This window comes from Microcebus murinus, chromosome 15, assembly GCF_040939455.1.
Source record: "Microcebus murinus isolate Inina chromosome 15, M.murinus_Inina_mat1.0, whole genome shotgun sequence".
NCBI lineage: Eukaryota > Metazoa > Chordata > Mammalia > Primates > Cheirogaleidae > Microcebus > Microcebus murinus.
In genome coordinates, this window is record NC_134118.1 from 37,359,211 (window position 1) to 37,379,491 (window position 20,281).

Consider the following 20,281-nt stretch of genomic DNA (forward strand, 5'->3'; position numbering starts at 1 on the left):
GCTGATGAGAAGACTGCATCCTTTGCAGGTAATCTGTTTTCTCTCTCTGATAGCTTTCTCCAGGATGTGTCCAGGTATAGATTTGTTTTTATTCATTCTGCTCAGTACTCAGTGTGATTTTTAACTTAAGGGCCGTACCCTGGATGATGGAGGCATCTCTATGGGATGAATTCTTGGTGGCCTCTCCCAGGGCCCATTGGGCTTTACTGATTGAACCAGTTTCTATGTTAATTACTCAGTCCCCAGCTGCCACATAACTTAGATAGCGCCAATGTCAAGTCCCACACCGAAGCCAGGTACAGGGTTGTGGCTCTGATTTCTCAAGACTCTTTTTCACCAGTGGCCTGAGGCATCTTCCATATCCACTTCTCCAGTTGGTGGCAGATTTTCTAACTGGACCAGGATTTTTTGGCTCACAGCTCATGCAAGGAGCCATTCTAGCTCCCTCCCCATATAAGCTCACAGCCTTGACTTCTGCTCCTGAGGAGCTTTAAATCAGTGACATGTGGTGTCTCTTTAGTGCATTTAACAATAATGACAGTAGTAAAATCAGCTCACGCCAGCCATTGTTCTAGGTGCTTTTTGTGTGTCCGCTTATTTTAACCTCATGACAACTCTGTGAGGCAGTTGCTATCATTGTCACAATTAGAAAGTAAGTGGAGAGGCCAGATTCAGACCCAGTAGTGTGTCTTCAGAGCTCAGGCTGTTAACCCCTTTGATGTCCTCTCTGTTCTGGTTACCCCTGAGTGTCACATGGCAGTAGCTTCCTAGCACTGCTGTAGCCCCATGGGCTTTTTTTTCTTGCTTTGAGCTTGGCCCTGTGTGCACGTGCCTGCGTGTATCTATAAATGCATATGCACATGTAAATGCATGTGTATAGAAACAGAAGACTTTGTTTCCATACCCTGTCTGCACCTCCCTTCCCCAGCATGTCTGCACCACGTCTGCCTCTGCTTAGGCTGCTGCCTTGACCAGTGGTTACACAGCTCCCTCCTCATTCTGCTTAGTGACACTTCTTCTGAATAGTTTTAGGACCACAAGTATTTTATCTTCTTCTTTTACCTTAGTTTTAGGATTTCATGGAATCCCATCATAAATCTTCAGACTGAAAAGGTCATTCAGCTCATTTTGCTGCTTACAGGCAGGATTACAGCTACACTAAGAACAGCATCCTTTGTTTTTATTAGCAGGGATGCAGCCACGCTCATTATTTTGATCTAGTAAAACCTGTTACTGTGGTGCAAGATCGTCCTTAATTTATTAAGTCATTTTTCGCCTATAGAACAGGATCCTAGGGTTGTTTGCCTGAAGTTAGTTATTTCCTATTGATCGATGTCATTCTGTTTCTCTGCTTGTAATACTTTGTATATGGATGTGAGATGGGAAGAAAAATAGGAAAGAAAATAATTTTTTTGATAAAATGTCATAGGATTTATAAGTCTGTGTGTTTCATAATTGGCCAAATGTTTCTAGTAATGGTGAGGTTTCAGCAAAGCATCAAGTTTGTTTGGAATCTATGCATGTGCAGGCCTGTGTGTTCACACACACACAAACTCACACAGGCATTCACTCTTTGTGACTGGAAATAAATGCTTGCCCCCTCCTGGTGTTAGTTCCTGTGCAAGAGAAAGGGGACAGAGGACATTTGCCTCTGTTGTTGCTGTCTGGTAGGAATGCTCAGTGTGGCCCAGTAGATAACATCTCCTGATAATCAGGCTGCACTGCAATTAGATTAATAAGAAACGAGTGACTCTGCTCATGTTTTCTTCTTATCTGTATGTAACACAGAACTCCCTAGCAACTGTGAATGCCTCTTGTTTCTAGAACTGGTGAGATTATAGAAGCTGTTGTTCACACATGTACGCAAGAACATTCTCTTCTTTTCTCAGGATCAGCCTGTCTAAAAAAAGTATTTGGGGCTTTCCATATCAAAGGTGTTTAGAATTGGCCCTGGCAGCTATGGAATGAAAACTGGAACGTTGTTTACCACATTTTACAAAACTTTTTTTTTTAATTCACAACGGTATGCACTATTATTAGGAAGAAGAAGGGGAACAAAGATGGGAATAAATAGGATATGAATAAATATGATGTGATGCCTGCCCTCTGGGAACTAACAAGCAGTGCAGTTTCTGTGCTGTGGTGGAGATGCAGTCTTGAACACATGGATACAGATTGCACCAGAAGGGGTCTTGCCTCCCTGAAGAAATGATAATGTGAATGCTTTTGTAAAGTACTTTGGGATTAATTTATTTTTTAAATTTCTTATGACAGATTTATTTAAAGCTAGATAAATCTGCAGTATTGTAGCTCTCCGAATACAGCAGATATTGGTAATAACTTTTGTTCTGAAGGACCTAATAGGCTTAGAAATACTTGTCTAGAGAGCATCAGACTGAAATGCTTTCCTGACCCTTAATTCTAAACATAATTATAAAGCTGCCTTTAACTCAAAACATAAAAATGAAATTCAAGAAAACGTCATTAGAGGGAAGCGTTTAAATGCATGCATTTATAATCAGATCTATATTCATCCCTCTGTCCATTCACACTTAGATGATGTTTAGTTGACTAAGAAGACAAAATGCGACAGTTTTCTATTAATTTTTTTTCCATTTCAATGATTTGCTTTAATGTAATCTGCAGGATTTATAATTACATTGTGTTCTCAGACTTTATTCTTGCCTGTCACTCTCCTAGTCACTTTTATAGTTTTCCTTCTTTGTTCTTCAAAGAGTGGGGTCTTCCAGGGATGAGGTGTTTTTCCCTGTGACCCTTGCCCCTCTAAAAGAGGTGTGCCTGTGAGCTCATACCCACAAACGTGGAAAGGTTCCTTTTCAGCTCCTAGACTCTCCTGATGGTCCAAACTTGCCTTATAATGTTAACAGGACACGTCCTGGAAACTCAGATGGCTCATGACGACTATGGGAGTTCACGTTCAGCAGGCAGCATGGTTGCACCTCCCTTCTTCGTGTGGGAAGCATTTGATTCCTTCCCTGCCATGAGTCTTTTTATAACTTTCAGTGGATTCGTAAAAGCCTCTCTTTTTACAACCATTTTCACGTCCCCCATCTTTCTGCCAGTTTTGCATGAAATCTAATTGCATTAATAATAATGCTTCTGCTTTCTGTCAATATCTGTTGGTTTCATCCAGTTGACTGACTATTTTTTAATGCATGTTGTTTATAGGGATTTCTGTGTTTTATTAAGATTGTAAAAAGCAGTTCATGGATCTTTCTTGGGCCACTTGCCAGTATCTTGCATAGAACGTGTGGATAACACACTTAAAAATATTTCACCATATACGTGTATGTGCTGCGCATATCAAGGAATCTATATGCAAGAATTTTCTAGGTGTCTAAAATCCTTTTGATGTTTTTTAACCTCTTTATGGGGATCTTTTTTTCTGGCTTTTGAATAGAGTATGTTGAACATAAAGTAACCTTTTCTTGTTTATTCAGGGTTATCAGCAATATCAGTTGTTGCTCAGTATTATAATAGGGCCTTCAAGGGCTATGGAGGTGTGTAAAGCTATCTGATCCTGCAGTAAATGGTTAAACATAGCCATTGTTTTTAGGTTTCATATTACAGTCTTTTTATTTAATGCTTGCTTTTACAGACATCTACTCCTCACCCTCTTTTTTAAGCTACTGTTAGTATATTTGACTCTAGGAACCCCTTCTTGCTCATTTTCCATTTCTCAATTATTATTTCTGATCTGCTCTAGCCCAGAAAGTCAGATTATCACATTTGTTAATATAAATAAGAGCAAAGCTCTGAGTAGAGAGCTGTCCTACAAAATAAAATACATGGATGGTATAAAAGCTATTTAGCATCTCAAAGCTATAAACCATATGAGACTAGAGTAGAAAGAGATCCTGAAAATCACTCAATTCAGTTCTTTAATTTAGAGATGAGAGAACTGCTGTTGTGACTTGCCCATGGTCACAGAATTTCTTAATGTCCTACTCAGAGCGCAAGTTTCTCACTTCCAATTTAATGATCAACTTCCAGTCTGTGTTACTATAGTTAGAGTTGCTAGAAGTCTGATTTATGTAGGTGGCTATTCTTTTGCAGGTAGTATGTCTGTGAGTATATATCTCAAAACATTAATGCCATCAACAGATGTGTATGCAATATGTTTATAGATGTATGCCCACATGCTTATATACATACAGAGGCATTGACTTCACAGAATTGATGACAATTGTATGCACTATGTAGTATGATATTCTCTAGGCATGAGATCTGAACCTAGTGAGACAGAAAAGAGGAAAACAGTGCTAAGTCAGAAGAAGAAATGGTTAAAAGAGATCTAACTTAATTAGCCACCAATTCAGTACCCCATGCACTGGACTTCTCCAGACCCACCATTAAGAGAATAGCCCTGACTATGGGGAGCTCTAAACTGTACATATCCCCAGGCAAATAGTGGTCACAAGGGAAAATTCTTTTAGGATCTTTTCTCCATGCTTCATTCTGGGTAATTTTCTTACATTCTCTTCTGGGTCACTAATTCTCCCTTTACTGTATCTGCTGTTTAACATATCCATTGAGTTTTTTATTTCACTGAGAGTGTCTTTCATATATAGAAATTCTATTTTTGTCTGTTAAATCTCTCTTGTCTTTTTAAAAGTATCTTGTTCCTTTTTCATGTATTCAGTTCTTTATTTCTTTAATAATTTTGTCTACTTATTGTATAGTCTATGTTCAGTAATTCTATTACCTAAAGTTCTTGGGTAATCTTATTCAGCTTTTTGTGTGTCTGAAGATTCTGGCTAATGATTTTCTTGTATGTTTTGTAATTTTGGATCATAAAGTCATGTTTGACAGAGCTTCATTAGTGAGAATCTTGTTGAGAGAGAGTCCCTCCAGAGAGCTTTTGCACTGGCTTTTGCCTGATGCCCTAGGCCTAAGCCAGAGCCATTTTCTTGTTTATCTCTTAGCTTAAGGGTTCCTGGATCACAGAAGTAGTAAATTTGATCCCAAACCTGTCTGAGAGCAGACTATCAATTCTAGGGCAGACTCTCCCCACCCCCACCCAACCTATAGTCTGGGTTGAAACTTTACTATGGTTGAAACCTTACAGGGGGGACCAGAGAGCGTGACCATATAGCTGGGACTGTGGCCAAGGCTGTGAATATAGGTGACTCAGAGACTCAGAATGGGATAGGAAAGGCATCTTTAAAGCACTCTCTGACTTTCCCTCTGTCACCAAGATAGCCCTCCCTTCTCCTTGGGGTTCTTCTGTGTGGTTTTGTGTGTACTGCTGTTCTTCATGCTGTTGACACTGAGATTGGTGTGCATCCCAGCTCATCTGTCCTTTTGTGACAGACATGGATCAAGGGGCTGAGCTCCTTCCGAATTCCCCCAGATGTACAAGGACACACTCACTCACCTATTGCCTTTAAAGATTATCATTTTTTTTAAAAGCCTTATTCTTAATAAATCATTCCGTTGACCTTTGTGTAGAAACAATGATGCCATCTCATTCCTCTCAAGGAACAACACGAGCAATATGGTAGAATTGGGAGGAGCAGCCAGCTCTAATGGGAGGAATTAGTGAGGAGGAAATGGGGAGTTCGTTTTCCCCTCCACCCTAGCCTTGGGGAACCTGGGGACTTCATCTGGTCTTCTCCCCAGGCGAATCTCCTAGGTCTGCAGAGCATCTCTCAGACATAGTGATGTTTCTTAGGAACTTTGTGGTCCTTTCTTAGTAATGGGATGTCTCCAGGCAGCGTGTTCATCTCCCCAGAGCTGCATTCCTGAACAAAAAGCCTTCAGTGTTGTGTTTGGGAAGGGCTGTACTCCCCTTCCACATCCCTTTATTGGTTTGACTTTGCCTCAAAAATATGCACTTGGATGAGAAATTGGATACAATAAGAAGCCTTCATTAGGGGAGCTAGTGCTATCCTTAGAACTCTTAACTGTTCAAAGTGAATTTTATGTACTACTATACCAAAATATCTGTGATACAGTAACACTCCCTTATCTGAGGTTTTACCTTCTATGGTTTCAGTTACCCACTGTACAGTACGGTAATATATTTTGAGAGAGAAAGACCATATTCACATAACTTATATAGTATATTATTACAATTGTTCTATTTATTATTGGTTATTATTGTTACTCTCTTATTTTGCCTAATTCATAAAGTAAACTGTCATAAATGTATATGTATAGGAAAAAACAGTATGTATAGGGTTTGGTACTGTGCATGGTTTCAGGCATCCACCATGTGTCTTGGAACACATCCTCCATGGGTAAAGGGGGATTACTATACTAGAAAGGGAGGTGGGAATGTGTAGAAAATAAAATATAAACGCGCATTACCAAAGACACCTGGGAGTACAAAAGCTGAGGGGCCTTTTGGTGTTATAAATATGTAGTAGTTAAAAAAAAAAACTAATAGTGTTCCGTGACACTATTTTTGTCTCTGCCATTCGGGTAGCTCCTACAGGTTTTGTTCTGGTGATTTATATTAGAGGGCTATGATAAAAACGCAGCCTGAAATCATGCAGCTGGGTCGCATTCATTTTTCTTCCATGGACGGTTCCAGAACTTAAAAAAATTACAGCTGACCTGGAAAAGCTCTTCCCTCACAAGAAATGCATGTCTGGCCATGGAAGCTGCCCTGTTGAGTTTTTTCTGCTCTATGGCATCATTGGTGATGTTGTGGGGATTTCTAGATGGGTGTTACGAGTATAGTTGTGCACTGTGTAACGTTTTGGTGACAATGGACTGCAAATACAGTGGTGGCCCCATAAGATTCTAATGGAGCTGAAAAATTCTTGTGACCCATTGACATCGTAGACATCATGTCATCATAGCACAGCACATTACCTTTCCTATGTTTAGATACACAATACCTACCACTGTGTTCCACTTGCCTGCGGTATTCAGTACAGTAGCATGCTGTACAGGTTTGTAGCCTAGAAGCAATAGGCTACACCATAGGGCCCAGGTGTGTAGTAGGCCATACCTTGTAGGTTTGTGTAAGTACCCTCTGTGACATTCACACAATGGCAAAATGGCCTAACGACACATTTCTGAGAATATATGCCTATCATTAGGTGACGCATGACTATATTAGAAAAGAGTTTCCAGGAAGATATTCTGCAGTTTTAGGGGGTCAATAAAAATAATAACTCCCTTCCCCTCTTGAGTCAGAACCAATTGAAATCAGAATAGAAGTCAGACAGATGGCAATGAACATACCAGCTTTATTACTGATAATATCAAGTTGAAAAATGCTACTTGATATGTAGCCAAATGGCTTTTAGTACTTTCTGCCTACATTGAACTCAGCTCTCCAAAACTGCAGGCTTTCCACTTGTAGGAGAAGAGCCTGCTTCTGCAGAAAGCTTATCATGTGGCCAAAGAAGACCAGACTGTCGCATCTTTGCAGGCATGCTGATCAGAAAGAGCTCATGTGGGCTTTGTGCCAACGATTTATGCTGGAAACTTCTAATAGAAATGCTCAGCCACAAGGGGCCAACCCACGTGTGCTTGGTTCCTTTTCCCAAATTGCTTGTCAGAAAAGTCATTCCTTTTGGGGGGACAAGAAAATATGGAGTAGAAAGCAAAGTCCCGTCCCATGGAAGCGTGGAGGCAAGGGCATGAACATTGCCTGAATTCTGCCCTCAAAAGCGTGAAGCCAGTTTTACATCCTGTTTGGGAGTAGATGTGAAACGCTCTTTCCGGTTGGGTCCTGTGGAATTCTTTGTCCACACCACAAGTATATGCACTTGTCATCTGAGGCCATTGGGATGGGCCTTTCTTACTTGGTCATTTTTATATGTGTTTTCAGCTTCACATTTAGTATTGAAGGGGTAGGAGGAGAGTTGGCTATCTTCTACACTGTAGCATCTTGGGGAATTTTTTTCCTTAGCTCCTTTTAAAATCTTGGCAAAGTTAGGAAGTCATTTTGCCATTGGCATCCCAGAGATGACAAGTGTAGACTTGGTGATTCTGGCATAGTTAGGTGATCAGGCTGGGCTTCTCTGAAGAGCATTCTGTTCCTCATGGCACAGGGTTCTTGCTAGTGAGCCTGTGTGTTTCCTAGCCTTCCTCCACTGGGTGCATCATTAGAATAAGGACTGGAGCTGGGGCAGGGACAATAAGTGGGAATCAAAATACATTAGTGTTCCCAGGAGCCTTAAAATATTCTATTCCAAATTTTGATTCATGAATCTCCTTTCACAAGTTTAGAAGCAAGTGAAGCATAATCAATCAAGGGTCTTTGTCATGCTCTGCAGCTTTCTTAGGAGATGCAGACAGGCAATAATATGTGAATGTCAATAGTGTTTTGAATCTCCAGTGATATTTGCCAACTCATAGGCCACCCTGGTGAGCAAGGCCATAGGCTCCAACCCCAGTTGATAGGAGAGGAAACTGATGGCCTTATTAACCTCTCCAAGGACACAGGGAGGTCAGGAGCCCAGCTAAAAATAGAAGTGAGAATTGTCTCATTCCCATTCTTAGCATAAAGCACCAGACTAAGATCTCTTCTGCTGTATTTGCTAATTGTTCATGTCTGACAAAACTTAGCAGGGAATTTTTCTTTTATAGCTGGTTGTAAACATTTAAGATGCCTGTAGTCACTCATAACCTTTGTGTACTTAACTAGCTAGCTATCTTATTTATTTCTTATTCTCTTCCATTTTTACATCTATGCAGAGAAGTTATATATGAAAGCACTTCATATATATGAAAGCACTTCATAAACTCTCAAGTGGCACATAAATTTTATTTGGTATTATTATAATACTCATGTTTTTAACTTTGCATCATTAAAATGTAAGCACAGATACTTCCGTTTCATAGTGGTCAGTAGAATTGGGCTGGGGGGTTGTGGGTAAACATGTAACACTTTCCTGAAATAACTTAAGATGGCATGTATTCATGATAGCACGAGTAAAAATTAATAAGAAGTTTTCAGTCTTAGATGTCTCCCACAGAAGCACAAATTGAGAAATGCATGTGTACATTTACATAGTGAGGCAACAGAAAGGAAGCATTAATAGAAAATAAGATACACATACAACTTTGTGGGAAGCTAAAAGTGTTTTCAACCAGAAAAGATATAATTGGGGAAAATTATTTTCTTACCAGGTAAAAGAACAAATTTTCCTTTCATATTCTTGGAGATATAGATATATATATGTATATGTATGTGTGTGTGTATATATATATATAGTGTCTATTGCAGAATTTATATGCTTCTATATAGATATTGCAGAATTCCCTATTAACAGATTTTGCTTGCACCATACTTCATTACATATACAATGGCTTTACTCTGTCACATAACTTAATTGGATCCATGGCATAGGAAAGTTTAGACGGATTTAATATACAAAGTTTTCTCTCTACAACTGATTTTCAGCAACAGTAAATGGAAGCTTCAGGTACAGGTGTGGTTTTCAGGTTAGCATCAGCTTAAATAGCTCCTGTCCCCTTTAGCCTCTCCACCCCCTCCCCATCTCTTCATAGTTAATATATTCCTTGAGTTTTGTGTGGGAGGCTTGTAGCATCTCACCCAGGTAGGAGAATTAGCTAAGCCTTCCCCCTTCCCCACATTTTTTATTTTGAAAAATTCTAACTTACAGAAAAGCTGAAAGAATAACACAAGAATATCCATCCTGCATCTAGATTATTTTTTTTCTTCTTTGGATGAGCCAGTTGAGAGTAAGTTGCAAACAGCATGGTACTTCATCTCTAAATATTTCAGCATCTATCTCCTAAGAACAAAAACATTCTCTTACATGATCACGGTATAATTATCACACTCAGGAAAACTAACATTGATACAATACTGTTATCTAAGGCAACAGTTCGTATACACATTTCCACAGTTGTCTCAGTATTATTATCCTTTATTTTCCTCCAATCCAACATAATTAAAGATTACACATTGCATGGAACTGTCATGCCACTTTCTTTTTTTTTTCTTTTTCCTTCCCTTCCCTCCCCTTCTTCCTTCCCTTCCCTCCCCTCCCTTCCTTCTTTCCCTCCCTCCCTTCCTTCCCTCCCTTTCTTTCCTTTCTTTCATGATACTGACATTTTTGAAATGTCCAGGCCAATTATTTTATCTTACTATCCACTTTTGAAGCAAACATATTGAAGGAAATAGGGGATTTGTACTATGAAAATTTGGCCTTTCTTTCTTTTTCCTTTTAACCTCCATGATTTCATGGCTTAGCAGGAAGCCTCTAACAAGATGCTATATTCCTGTTGGATGCATAAAATTAAAGATAGCTTTTTCTACCTAAAAATCTATGTCCTGATAGACTGTTCCAAAGACTCATTTCTCAGGACATTCATGGGACTGATGGACATAGCAGGTGCATTTTTGACAGAATGGCATGTGTCTCTAGGAATTTGTTTGTGATATTCGCAGGCCTTGTTCCACCCTGTCCTGTATTCACACCAATGGCAAGTACTTGGTTGCATTTCTTTACTTAGAGTTTGGTTGACTCAAGCTAGTTGTTTTGTTTTACAGCAATAGTCAAATCTTTCAATTTAATACTCATCTTTCACATAGAGAAGAAAGTACATCTCACTCTGATCATTAGAGCTTTTCAGTCTTGAAATTGTTTTTAATCACTGATTACTCTTGAGGTTTCAGTGATGTGAAATAGTTTGCTATTCCATCAAATCTCTCCAGATGTAGAGTCTCATGAGTAAATTTTAGGACAGGTCAGAAAAGATTTGTCAGTTTCAGTATGGGAGCAAATCTCAAATGAATGGGTTTGTATGTTTTATACCCTTTTCAGTATTTTTCTCCTGAATGTGACCTTGTTTGAAAACTGTTTTAATATTAATATACTTTTTTTTTTAAGTTATAAGCAGGAGGAAGACAAATATTCAGAGTTACAGTAGGGAAACTCTTTCTTCATTAAAGATCTTTTCTTTAAAAAGAACAATGTTTTTTTTTTTTTTTTTTTTTTTTTTTGAGACAGAGTCTCACTTTTGTTGCCCAGGCTAGAGTGAGTGCCGTGGCGTCAGCCTAGCTCACAGCAACCTCAAACTCCTGGGCTCAAGCAATCCTCCTGCCTCAGCCTCCCGAGTAGCTGGGACTACAGGCATGCACCACCATGCCCGGCTATTTTTTTGCATATATACCTTTAGTTGGTCAATTAATTTCTTTCTCTTTTTAGTAGAGACGGGGTCTCGCTCAGGCTGGTTTCGAACTCCCGACCTTGAACAATCCGCCCGCCTCGGCCTCCCAGAGTGCTAGGATTACAGGCGTGAGCCACCGCGCCTGGCCAGAACAATGTTTTTGATTGTTTGTTTGGTTTTGTTTTTCACTGGATTCCTATGTCCACTCCATGGCTTTATGCATCTTTTCTTCTTCAACTGTCACTGAATTTTAAAAGTAGCTACTACCTTGGAAGACAGAAAGTGACAGACATGTGGCAGGTGACAGTGAGATGGGTGTAAAAATTGGCTCAATTAACTGGTTTATAACTGCAGCTTGTTAGAAACTAGTTTCCCTTGTGAATGGGACCTTTTTCCAGCCACAAGCAAGCATACAGTGTTATCCAGGGAAATTTTACTTCACTATAAAACAGAAAATGAAGTAATATAAACTTCCTGAGACATTAAGAAATATGATCTCTGTTCCACTGGAGATAACACAGTAATTACCACAAAAGGTGTCGGTTATCGTTTAAGGGGGAAATATTATGTTGACATAATACATAACTTCAGCATCTGTTGTGCCTTACTATAGATTATAAATCCAGACTAATGGATCTGTGGAGCTGTATAGCCCTTTTCTCATTAGATTCCATTGCTTGCTAGAAAAGTTTACATGTGAAAGATTCGATTGAGATGGACACTTTACATTTAATAACACTTCCATTCTGAAACTAGAATCACTAAATGTCTACCATGTGTGAAGTTTTTTTAATTCAGGGAACAATCCTGTAAAATAACTATGCTTCCCTTAACAGATAAGAGAACAAAGGCCTAGAGAGGTTAGATAATTTGTACAAGATCACACAGCTGATAAATGGTAGGAGCGAGATTCAGATTCAGGTCTTTCTGACTCAGGTTTGCCCTAGTGCATCAATTAATAAAAGTCTTCTCAGGGATCAAGTGAATCACCAGTTAGTAACGCCAGATTACTAACTGTTGGGAATGTAGGAAAGAAGAATGTAGACCAGTAAACCTGTACATTGAATCTTGTCTTTTACTGACTGCCAACTGCTCTTCTAACCTCCCTAACTGGCTAACTATGAGACTCCACAGATGAATGCTATAGTGGTTAGGCCATTGACCCCAAACCCAAAGTGAAACCCAAGCCAGCCAGGCTGAATCATGGGAGAACTCTTTGTACCTAGGTTAGAGGTGGGCCTAGGGCTGACATAGGCCAAAGGCTTTTTTGTCCTGTCCTACCCCAGAGGTAAATATCAGATCTTAGTATTCCAGTGGTCCGTGGAAAAGCAAGATAGATTGCTACCATGCCAAAAGCCAAGCTGGTATAAGCTGCCCATCTCATGGTGACTGTGGGCCACCTGAGCTTGCCAGGTAGGGAGGAGGATGGAATCCCAGATGAAAAAAAAAAAAAAATGGGGCTTCTGACACTTTGGACCAAGTAAATGTTCCTGCCCTTAACCCTGACCACTCCTGGGTGTTGGAATTTCCCATAAGAGCTGGGAGTAGAGGCTTTGGAGCTAAGGACAGCTGAACCTGCCGGACCACACCTCTCTTCTTTGGAACAGGAGTTGCTTCCCATTCAATAGATGTTTGATCCCCCCCACCTTTGTGAAAAAGGGATTTAAACAAAAGATGGAATGTAGCATTCACTTTCTCCTTTTCCCTAGGCAATCCCCATGTTTAAGCATAGAGAACATATATGTGTGGGTCTATCCATATAAATATTAATATCTGCATAAAATGAGTACCTTCTGATGGTAAAATTCCACTTTACAAAACTATCTTAACTGACCAGCTTCAGCAAGCTTAATTATTATAGCACAAGAGGTTTTGTATTTGCTTTGTATGATGATAACAGGGCTGAATGGTGGGAAGGGGTGTGGGGTGAGGAAATGGGGAACACTTTTCTCCCCTGTAAGGACAACTTACTCTGTGTGGCAACTTTTGCTTTGAATATGAATAAAAGGGAGTTCATGCTTTGAGACTAATTTATGGTTAGCAGTAAGATAAAAGCCCGTTTTACTGCCTTCTTTTTACTTAATAAATCTTAATTGCTTTCTCTCCATAAATTAAACCATTTACCATGCTATATCCTAATTATCAGATTTGTCATATATAGCATCAGTTTCACAGAGTAATTGCCACTTGGACTGTTGGGGAAACATCACCTAGTCTTTGTTTTAATGCTCCAGAGGAATCGTCAGCCATGTCACCTCAATTTTTCAAGGAAGTCCTGATACTCTGCACTAACTTCAGGTACTATAGCATTATGGACTCACCAGCTGAGGGCAGAGTAGAAAGGGGAGAGAAATGGTATGAAATGCAGACTATTTTGAAAGATACTCATTTTTATTCCTTTGAAGTACATCACAAGATATTTCCCAGTATAGATCCCAGAGACTGGTTTTCATGAATAGATTTATTTGTAATTAGCAGAATTTCACTTGAAAGTGCTAAAATCCTAGAGAATATTTTATGGCCTTAAGTAGGTTATGTAATCTTCTTTAGTCTGTTAATTTGCTTAGCAAATCCTTTCCTAGTATTTAATGTAGCTTTAGAGTTCAGTTCAACCCAGGTTGAGTTATCACAAATGTTCCTTATAAATTAGAAGCATTTCATAATCCTCAGTGCCCAGTATGTAAAAAAGGACTCCACAAAATTTTCAGTTTTATGTTGATTAGACAGACTTGAGAATGGCATCGTTTTGTTGATTAGCTATTTATTTATCAAAAGACAAAGTGACAGAAGCGAACACAAGAACATATGTATTTGTGGTGCCAGTCCAACAGACTTGGGTCCCAGTGCCCTGGGGCAGCTGGCTTCTGGCTGGGTTAGGCCAACCAGAGATGCTGATGAAAGCCTAGAGGTGACAGGAAAGGAGCGACAGGGTATTTCTCCTTCCTCTCTGCCTCCAGCAACGTCTCTGGCAGTGCCAGGATCTTATCCAGCGCTCCAGCTTCTAGGAACTGGGTCCACCTTGTTTCCACCATCCTTTGATGGCCTCACACCATGACTCCAGGCACACAGCTTCTGTCCTGTCCCTCATAAGAGTGGCTTCCTGCTGTTGAAAGACTCTTGAGTTGCCTCACTGTGTCCTCCTTGATGTCTCTGCGTTAAATTTGTTCTATTTCACTTACATACCAAGAGTGGTTTCCTTTTATGACTGATACATTTTTTAGAACAATTTTGCTTTTATTTCATAGCTTATAGTCTTTTTGATATTGATAAGGGAAATGTTAACTTACTCATTATCTCAGTTAATGTTTAATCAGCATGGTATTACATTTAGGTGATGCAGCAAAACAGAGTAAGGCAGAATGACTTGACTGCCCTGCAGGAGCTCAGTGTGGTGGTGGGACAGTACTCTCCCTGAGTGCCAGGGGAGCCAAGAGGAAAGAACACCTTGATGGGCGTACTGGGGAGACAGACTTCATAAAATGGGTGACATCTGAGAGCCATGCCAGATGCCAAGATCTTACTCAGGCAGACGAGGAGGAAGGACACTACCAGCAGAAGCAACAGTTTGTACAAAAACCTGGCTCGAATTTGGCCACGTGGGTGTGTTGGTTAGGGGTGGTGGAGGGAAGAGGAAGCTGGAAAGGCCATCGAGCTGGATCACAAAGGCATTGAAGACTCTACCAAGCACTTGGACTTTATCCTGTTGGTGATGGGGGCAGTGAAGAAGGGTTTTAAGCAGAGGAATTCCATGAACAGACTTACCTTTTAGAAAGGTCACTCTTGAAGGGTTCTGGAAGAGAGACTAGACGGGAGGCTAGAAATAGAGGCAGAGAAGCCTTCTGGCCAGGGGGTTAGTTGCAGAAGGCCTGGCTGGAGGGGTGCCATTTAAATAGAGTCCTGAATTAATCCAGAGGATATGGGTAGGAAGGAAAAGAAATCAAGTTATATTAAGAAAGTAGAATGTGTAGAACCTGGCAATTGTGTTTTTAATGTGTTGGGAGTTATCATTAAATGATGGTCTATTGTGCTCAGAGATCAGGGAATGCTTGTTTGGTTAGGCTAAATAAATCTCAAAACTTGAAGACTTTCTCAAATTGAGGTCACAATGTCTCCTTGAAGGTCTCATGCACATTTCTGGGTTGTTTATGCTGCCTTATGCACTGTATGTATTTTAGATTCCAAACCAGCTATGGCTGTTGCACTGCTACTCATGCTTTACAAATAAGCCAGACAAGTGACTCTTTTTAAAAACCACTCACTACTCCCCCCTCCACCACTCCTAAGATCCTTTTCCTGGCAGTGATCTGCCTAGTCTCTCTACTAGTTACGCAGTTTCTCTGCCATCCACTGTGTAGTCATCTCATCTTCTACCCTACATATCACAACTTTCTTCTTGTTGAATATAAGAATCAACTTCTTATTTGATAAATCATTTTATGGGTTAATTGATTGTATCTAAGAGTTTCCGAAGTCCAGCAATAGGACGTCTTCTGCTAATTGAGAAAAATCTATAGGCCCACACGTTACCCAGCCCTCACATGCCAGAGACTGAGTATTGAGTGTTCACAAACTTAAAAGAACACAGTGTTTGCCCTCTGGGAGCTCATCATCTGGAAACAAACCTCTAGACATAGAAACTGGCAAGAAAAAAATAAAACATTAGAACCAGTATCTGCCTTCAGTTATTTGCAGTGGGATTTGGGTTGAGGTGCTGCTCTGGAGTTACGGCTTGACGTTAGTAGTCTCGATAGCTAACACTATCACACTTTATTCTTTGAAGATTTAAGATAAAGCATAGTAGTTGAGAGCCTGCATTCTGGGGTATGATTTTCTGGCTCTGCCACTTACATGTGTCACCTTGGCCAAATAGCTTCATCTCTCTGGTTCCCTTCGTTATCTGTAAGATGAGGATAATAGTATCTACCCTAGGACTGCTAAGAGGATTGACGAGTGTATGTGACGTGCCTAGCTCGCCTTCTGACGCAGTGCCAGTGCACAATAAATTCTCACTGTTGACCATTCCTGAAGCCAGAGGGAAGCCTCCAAAGGCTCGGCTGAGACAGACGTGCTATGTGGGTGCCAAGGACTGTTGCTTTCCTTCCACATGACAGCTGTTAAAGCTGACCCAGAGAGCCTTTGTAGTCACTTAAGTTAATTACAACGGAAATTCTGGGACATGCTTTCTTCAGGACGAGGTAGTCTTCTGAGTTTTCAAGTTATCTACGTTTGATCACATCACACATGCTCAGTTGTCACTTCAGCACACTTTCAGAAACAAGTTGGAAGGCCAGCATTTGGCAGGTAGTGCCATAGAGGAGACCCAGGCATCATGGCTTCTCTGAAACCTTCCCCCACTACCCATCATCTCTTTCCTCCTTTGAGTTTAACACACATTAATTAAGCAGGACTATTGTTCAGGTTCTTTATTAGCCTCCAGGGATACAGGGATGAACAGACAGTTCCCATCCACATGAATTTTACAATTGCATGGAAATATATGTGAACAAATTCAATCCAATATGATACAAGCCCAAATGTAAGGGTGTAGAAGGTCAGAAGAGGTACACAAAAAGGATAATAAGGAAGGCTTCACAGAGGTGGCCACATCTCACTGCAGTTTTGAAGGGATTAAGAATAGGGAGAGTCAGAAGGTCAGCATGGTTGTGCAGGAGAGCTGGACCATAGGTGCATGGGGATGTTGTAGGAGATGAAATTGATGTAAGCAGGAGCTAGATCCTGTAAGAGCTTGGCCTTTATCATGGAAACATTGGGGGCCATTGTAGGACTTTAGGCAACAAAATGTCACAAGATTTGCATTTTTACAGGATCACCCTAGTATGGAAGACAAACTTGGAAAGGATGTTGGAGATGCTGGCAGGTTCATGTCACCACTGCAGATTAGTTGAGGGCAGGGACAGAGTCCTATTTATTTCTGTATCCCTAGGTTTAGTATATCATAGACATTAAGAAATGTTTTGAAAGGGAAACGGCCCAAGCTGAATTTTCCAGTTCTGCATCCTATCCTCAGAACATGCTGACCGGGACCTCCATCTGTCACAAGCAGCTTGACTAAGATCCTAATAAATTCTTTTTTCTTGGCATTCTTTTAACTGGCACTCTCTGTTTACTAGCCCCTCTGTGCAACTGTAGTGTGTGATGATTGATGCTTATAATTCTGACCCTGAAGTACTTCATGCCTTCTAAATCATCAAAAAAAGATTAAAGTATTCGGTATCGCAGTAATGTTTGTGTGTTTTACTGCATTCTTATCCTCTGGGTACTGATGGTTTATCAAGTGCCTGAGCACTTGTGTGCACACAGGCACAGCAAGAGTCTGTGGTCACCCGCAGCTCTCCTGCCCTCACGGTACAGGCACAGGGAAGTTATGCATCCTCAAAAACAGGATAACCTGGGTTCTCTTCGTGCCTAGGAGGAGGCAGGTTGGCCCCAAAGGCCCAGACTGGACCAAAATGAGAACAAAAACCATGGCTAGCGGAGGGAGTGAGAAAAGCAGAGGGAGAAAGCAGAACCATGCAGACAGGCTGAGCCCGTACTGCAGCCCAGCCCCAGGAGGAGCAAAGCTCAGGGCCAGGATTCCAGCTTCACATTCTGTGTGCCTTGACCCAAGTCACTGGGCTTGGATTTGGCAGGATTCTCCACCAGCTATATTTGTATTGCAGTAACAACTGTTCAGTAAGATGCCAAACATTAGCAAGTGAAAACATCAATAATTAGAGCATCCTGTTCCCCTCACACGTCTTTTCTTGAAAACCTTTATTGCTGCAGAACTGACAACATTATTAGGCGCAAAATGAAGAACTCCAAATAGAAACCGAGATGGCTCCATCTTGTAACCTGAGTTACAAGGAAGAGGGATGTGATAGGAGGGAGATTTGTTTGGGTTTTCTTTCAGGGGTTGTATATGTCAGTAAATAGAGATGTCCCTTACATTTTGTCACACAAATTTGTTCTTAAAATCTGTGTGTTTGGTCAGTACTCATCATCCTAGCCCAGAGAGCTAGTCCCTGAACCACAGAAATTCTATTTGCCACCCTCTGGGCAGGGGTACATGTGGGCTCTGCATCTGGCTTTACCACTTGCCAACTCTGTGGATTTGGGCAAGTCTCTCAGTCTCTTTAGGTCTTAATTTTTGTTTTCTGTTTTCTTTTTTGTTAACCTGACATTGGAATAATTCAGATTCCTTCTTTACATGATTGCCTGCTGCGAGGCTGAAATAAAATGGTGGACGTGAAAATGCTTAACTAGAAAGCCTTATCTGTATAAGTAATAGTATACTAAATACACCAAAGAATATAAATATTCTAATAAAATATATCTCCTCAGCAAACACAACATCCTCAAAAAATTCCCCAAAATAGAGTAGGGAAATGAACCACTGAGCCCTGCTGTTGGGCAGGTGTTCTAGCTATTGCGTTATCCACTCTGCAAGGTAGATATCAAATCCCTATTTCAGACAGGAAGAAGCTGAGGCTCCTAGTCACGCATATAGCAGAGGTGGGATTTGGTCCTGACTTGAGATCTTATGCTTTCTCCTGTACCATGTTACCTCTAGTTGTCTATGAGGTTTCAAACTCCCATAGTTCTTAAAAGCCATTCACGTCCTTTGGGGCTGGGAAGTTTGCTAGCCTTTTCTTAGTCCTTTACTCTGGCAAGTGGGTCAGGGTGGGGTCCGGAAGGAGCCCAAGTTCTGGACGCCCCTGGAGAGGCCAGCAGCATGGGACGGTCTGTGTGTGGAGTCGACATTGAGTCCGGGCCCCACTTCTAGGGAGCTGGCCAGGTGTGGACTGAAAGCTGGGAGACAGCTATGCCACATGTCCCAGCCCTTTAGGAAATGGCTGCAGCCCTGTCGTTTTCAGACATTCATTCTTTTTCTGTTAGAGTGAAGCAACCCCTCCTCAAGACTCCCCTCTCAGGAATCGGTGCCTCTCATATATCCTGACCAGCTCCTTGTGCTGTTTGAGATTAGGTTTATTCCGTGTAGTAACCATTCTACTAAGCTTTTCTGTGACTCTTCCTATTAACTTTGATGCCAGATATTGGAGGAGAGGGTCCCTTGTATGGCAGTTCATTAAGTGCCCAGTGGGACCCAGTGCTTGCTGCAGGCATTTTCTTTTTTATGGCATGTCCTTGATTCACAGACAGACAGAGTCTGCTTGTGAGCTGGAGCTGCCCACCCAGAGAAGCGGAGATAATGCCTGATGAAGGGCCAAATTGAATATTCAGTGAGGATGTCTGTGTGGGAGAAGCATTTGTTCAGCCTGCGGTTCTGAGAGGAACTGTGTGCCGTGTTCCCATAGGTTCTCAACAGGAGGTGTGTAGAAGCGGCTGTGATGACAGGCCTGGCTCTGAACTGCCACATAAACAAGAAGTCCTTGTTTGACAGGAAGCACTACTTCTATGCAGACCTCCCTGTAAGTATGCTTTGTGATCCACCCTGGTAAGTTCTCGGAGCTGGGCCAGCCATGCTGTGGGGGGTTGAGGCGGGGAAGCGGGGCTGTGCCCCTGGTGTTTCCCGTCAGCACTGTGTCCGTCTCAGCAGGGAGCGCTGCCTGGCCTTGATGAAGGCAGGTGCCCCCCAATGTTCACTAGATTGGATGCAATTGTCCTGATTGCTGACTCCTTGCTTAGCCTCATGCTTCTGGTGGCTGGCTCATAATTGCACAGGGAGTAGAAGCCAGTGTTCTCAGGCTCGGGCTAGCCGTGGTATTTGCTGCTAATTGCCTGTTAGCACAAAAGCTAGCTCTGTGGCCAATGCAACGGTAAATGCATACTGTAGCTCTGTAGGCATGGTGAGAGTTCTTGCTTTTAAGTTGAAGTTCCCATCATAGGGCTGTCTCCATTGGAGACATTTCTGTCGTCTCACAAGGAACAATTAAGTGGACAACAGTAAGCAGAAACATGAACTGGAAACCTGGACTAACAATAGTAATTGAACAGTGGACTCAATCTTTACCTACTTTTTTCTTAAAATTAAAAAGTTTCTTTGGGTCAGGCTAGTATGGATGAGACCCAATTTTTCATACTTTTGAACTGGAACAAAACTGAAATGTTGACTGGGTTTCCCAAAATAATGTTGTGTTTAATCTGAGCCTCTAGTGTGTGACTCTCCTTTAGGTTTAAAGGAACAATAGTGAGA

The 20,281-nt window shown here is 41.2% G+C and overlaps 1 protein-coding gene across 1 annotated transcript in view; it reads left to right on the forward strand.

Annotated features, from left to right (window-relative positions):
- The window catches only part of LOC142876351 (glutamyl-tRNA(Gln) amidotransferase subunit B, mitochondrial), a 71,453-nt gene that overhangs the window by 9,781 nt on the left and 41,391 nt on the right, over positions 1-20,281 (forward strand). Inside the window, exon 3 of the mRNA XM_076010584.1 lies at positions 19,443-19,556. Coding sequence (XP_075866699.1) covers positions 19,443-19,556 — 114 coding nt within the window. The remainder of the gene's footprint in view (positions 1-19,442; positions 19,557-20,281) is intronic.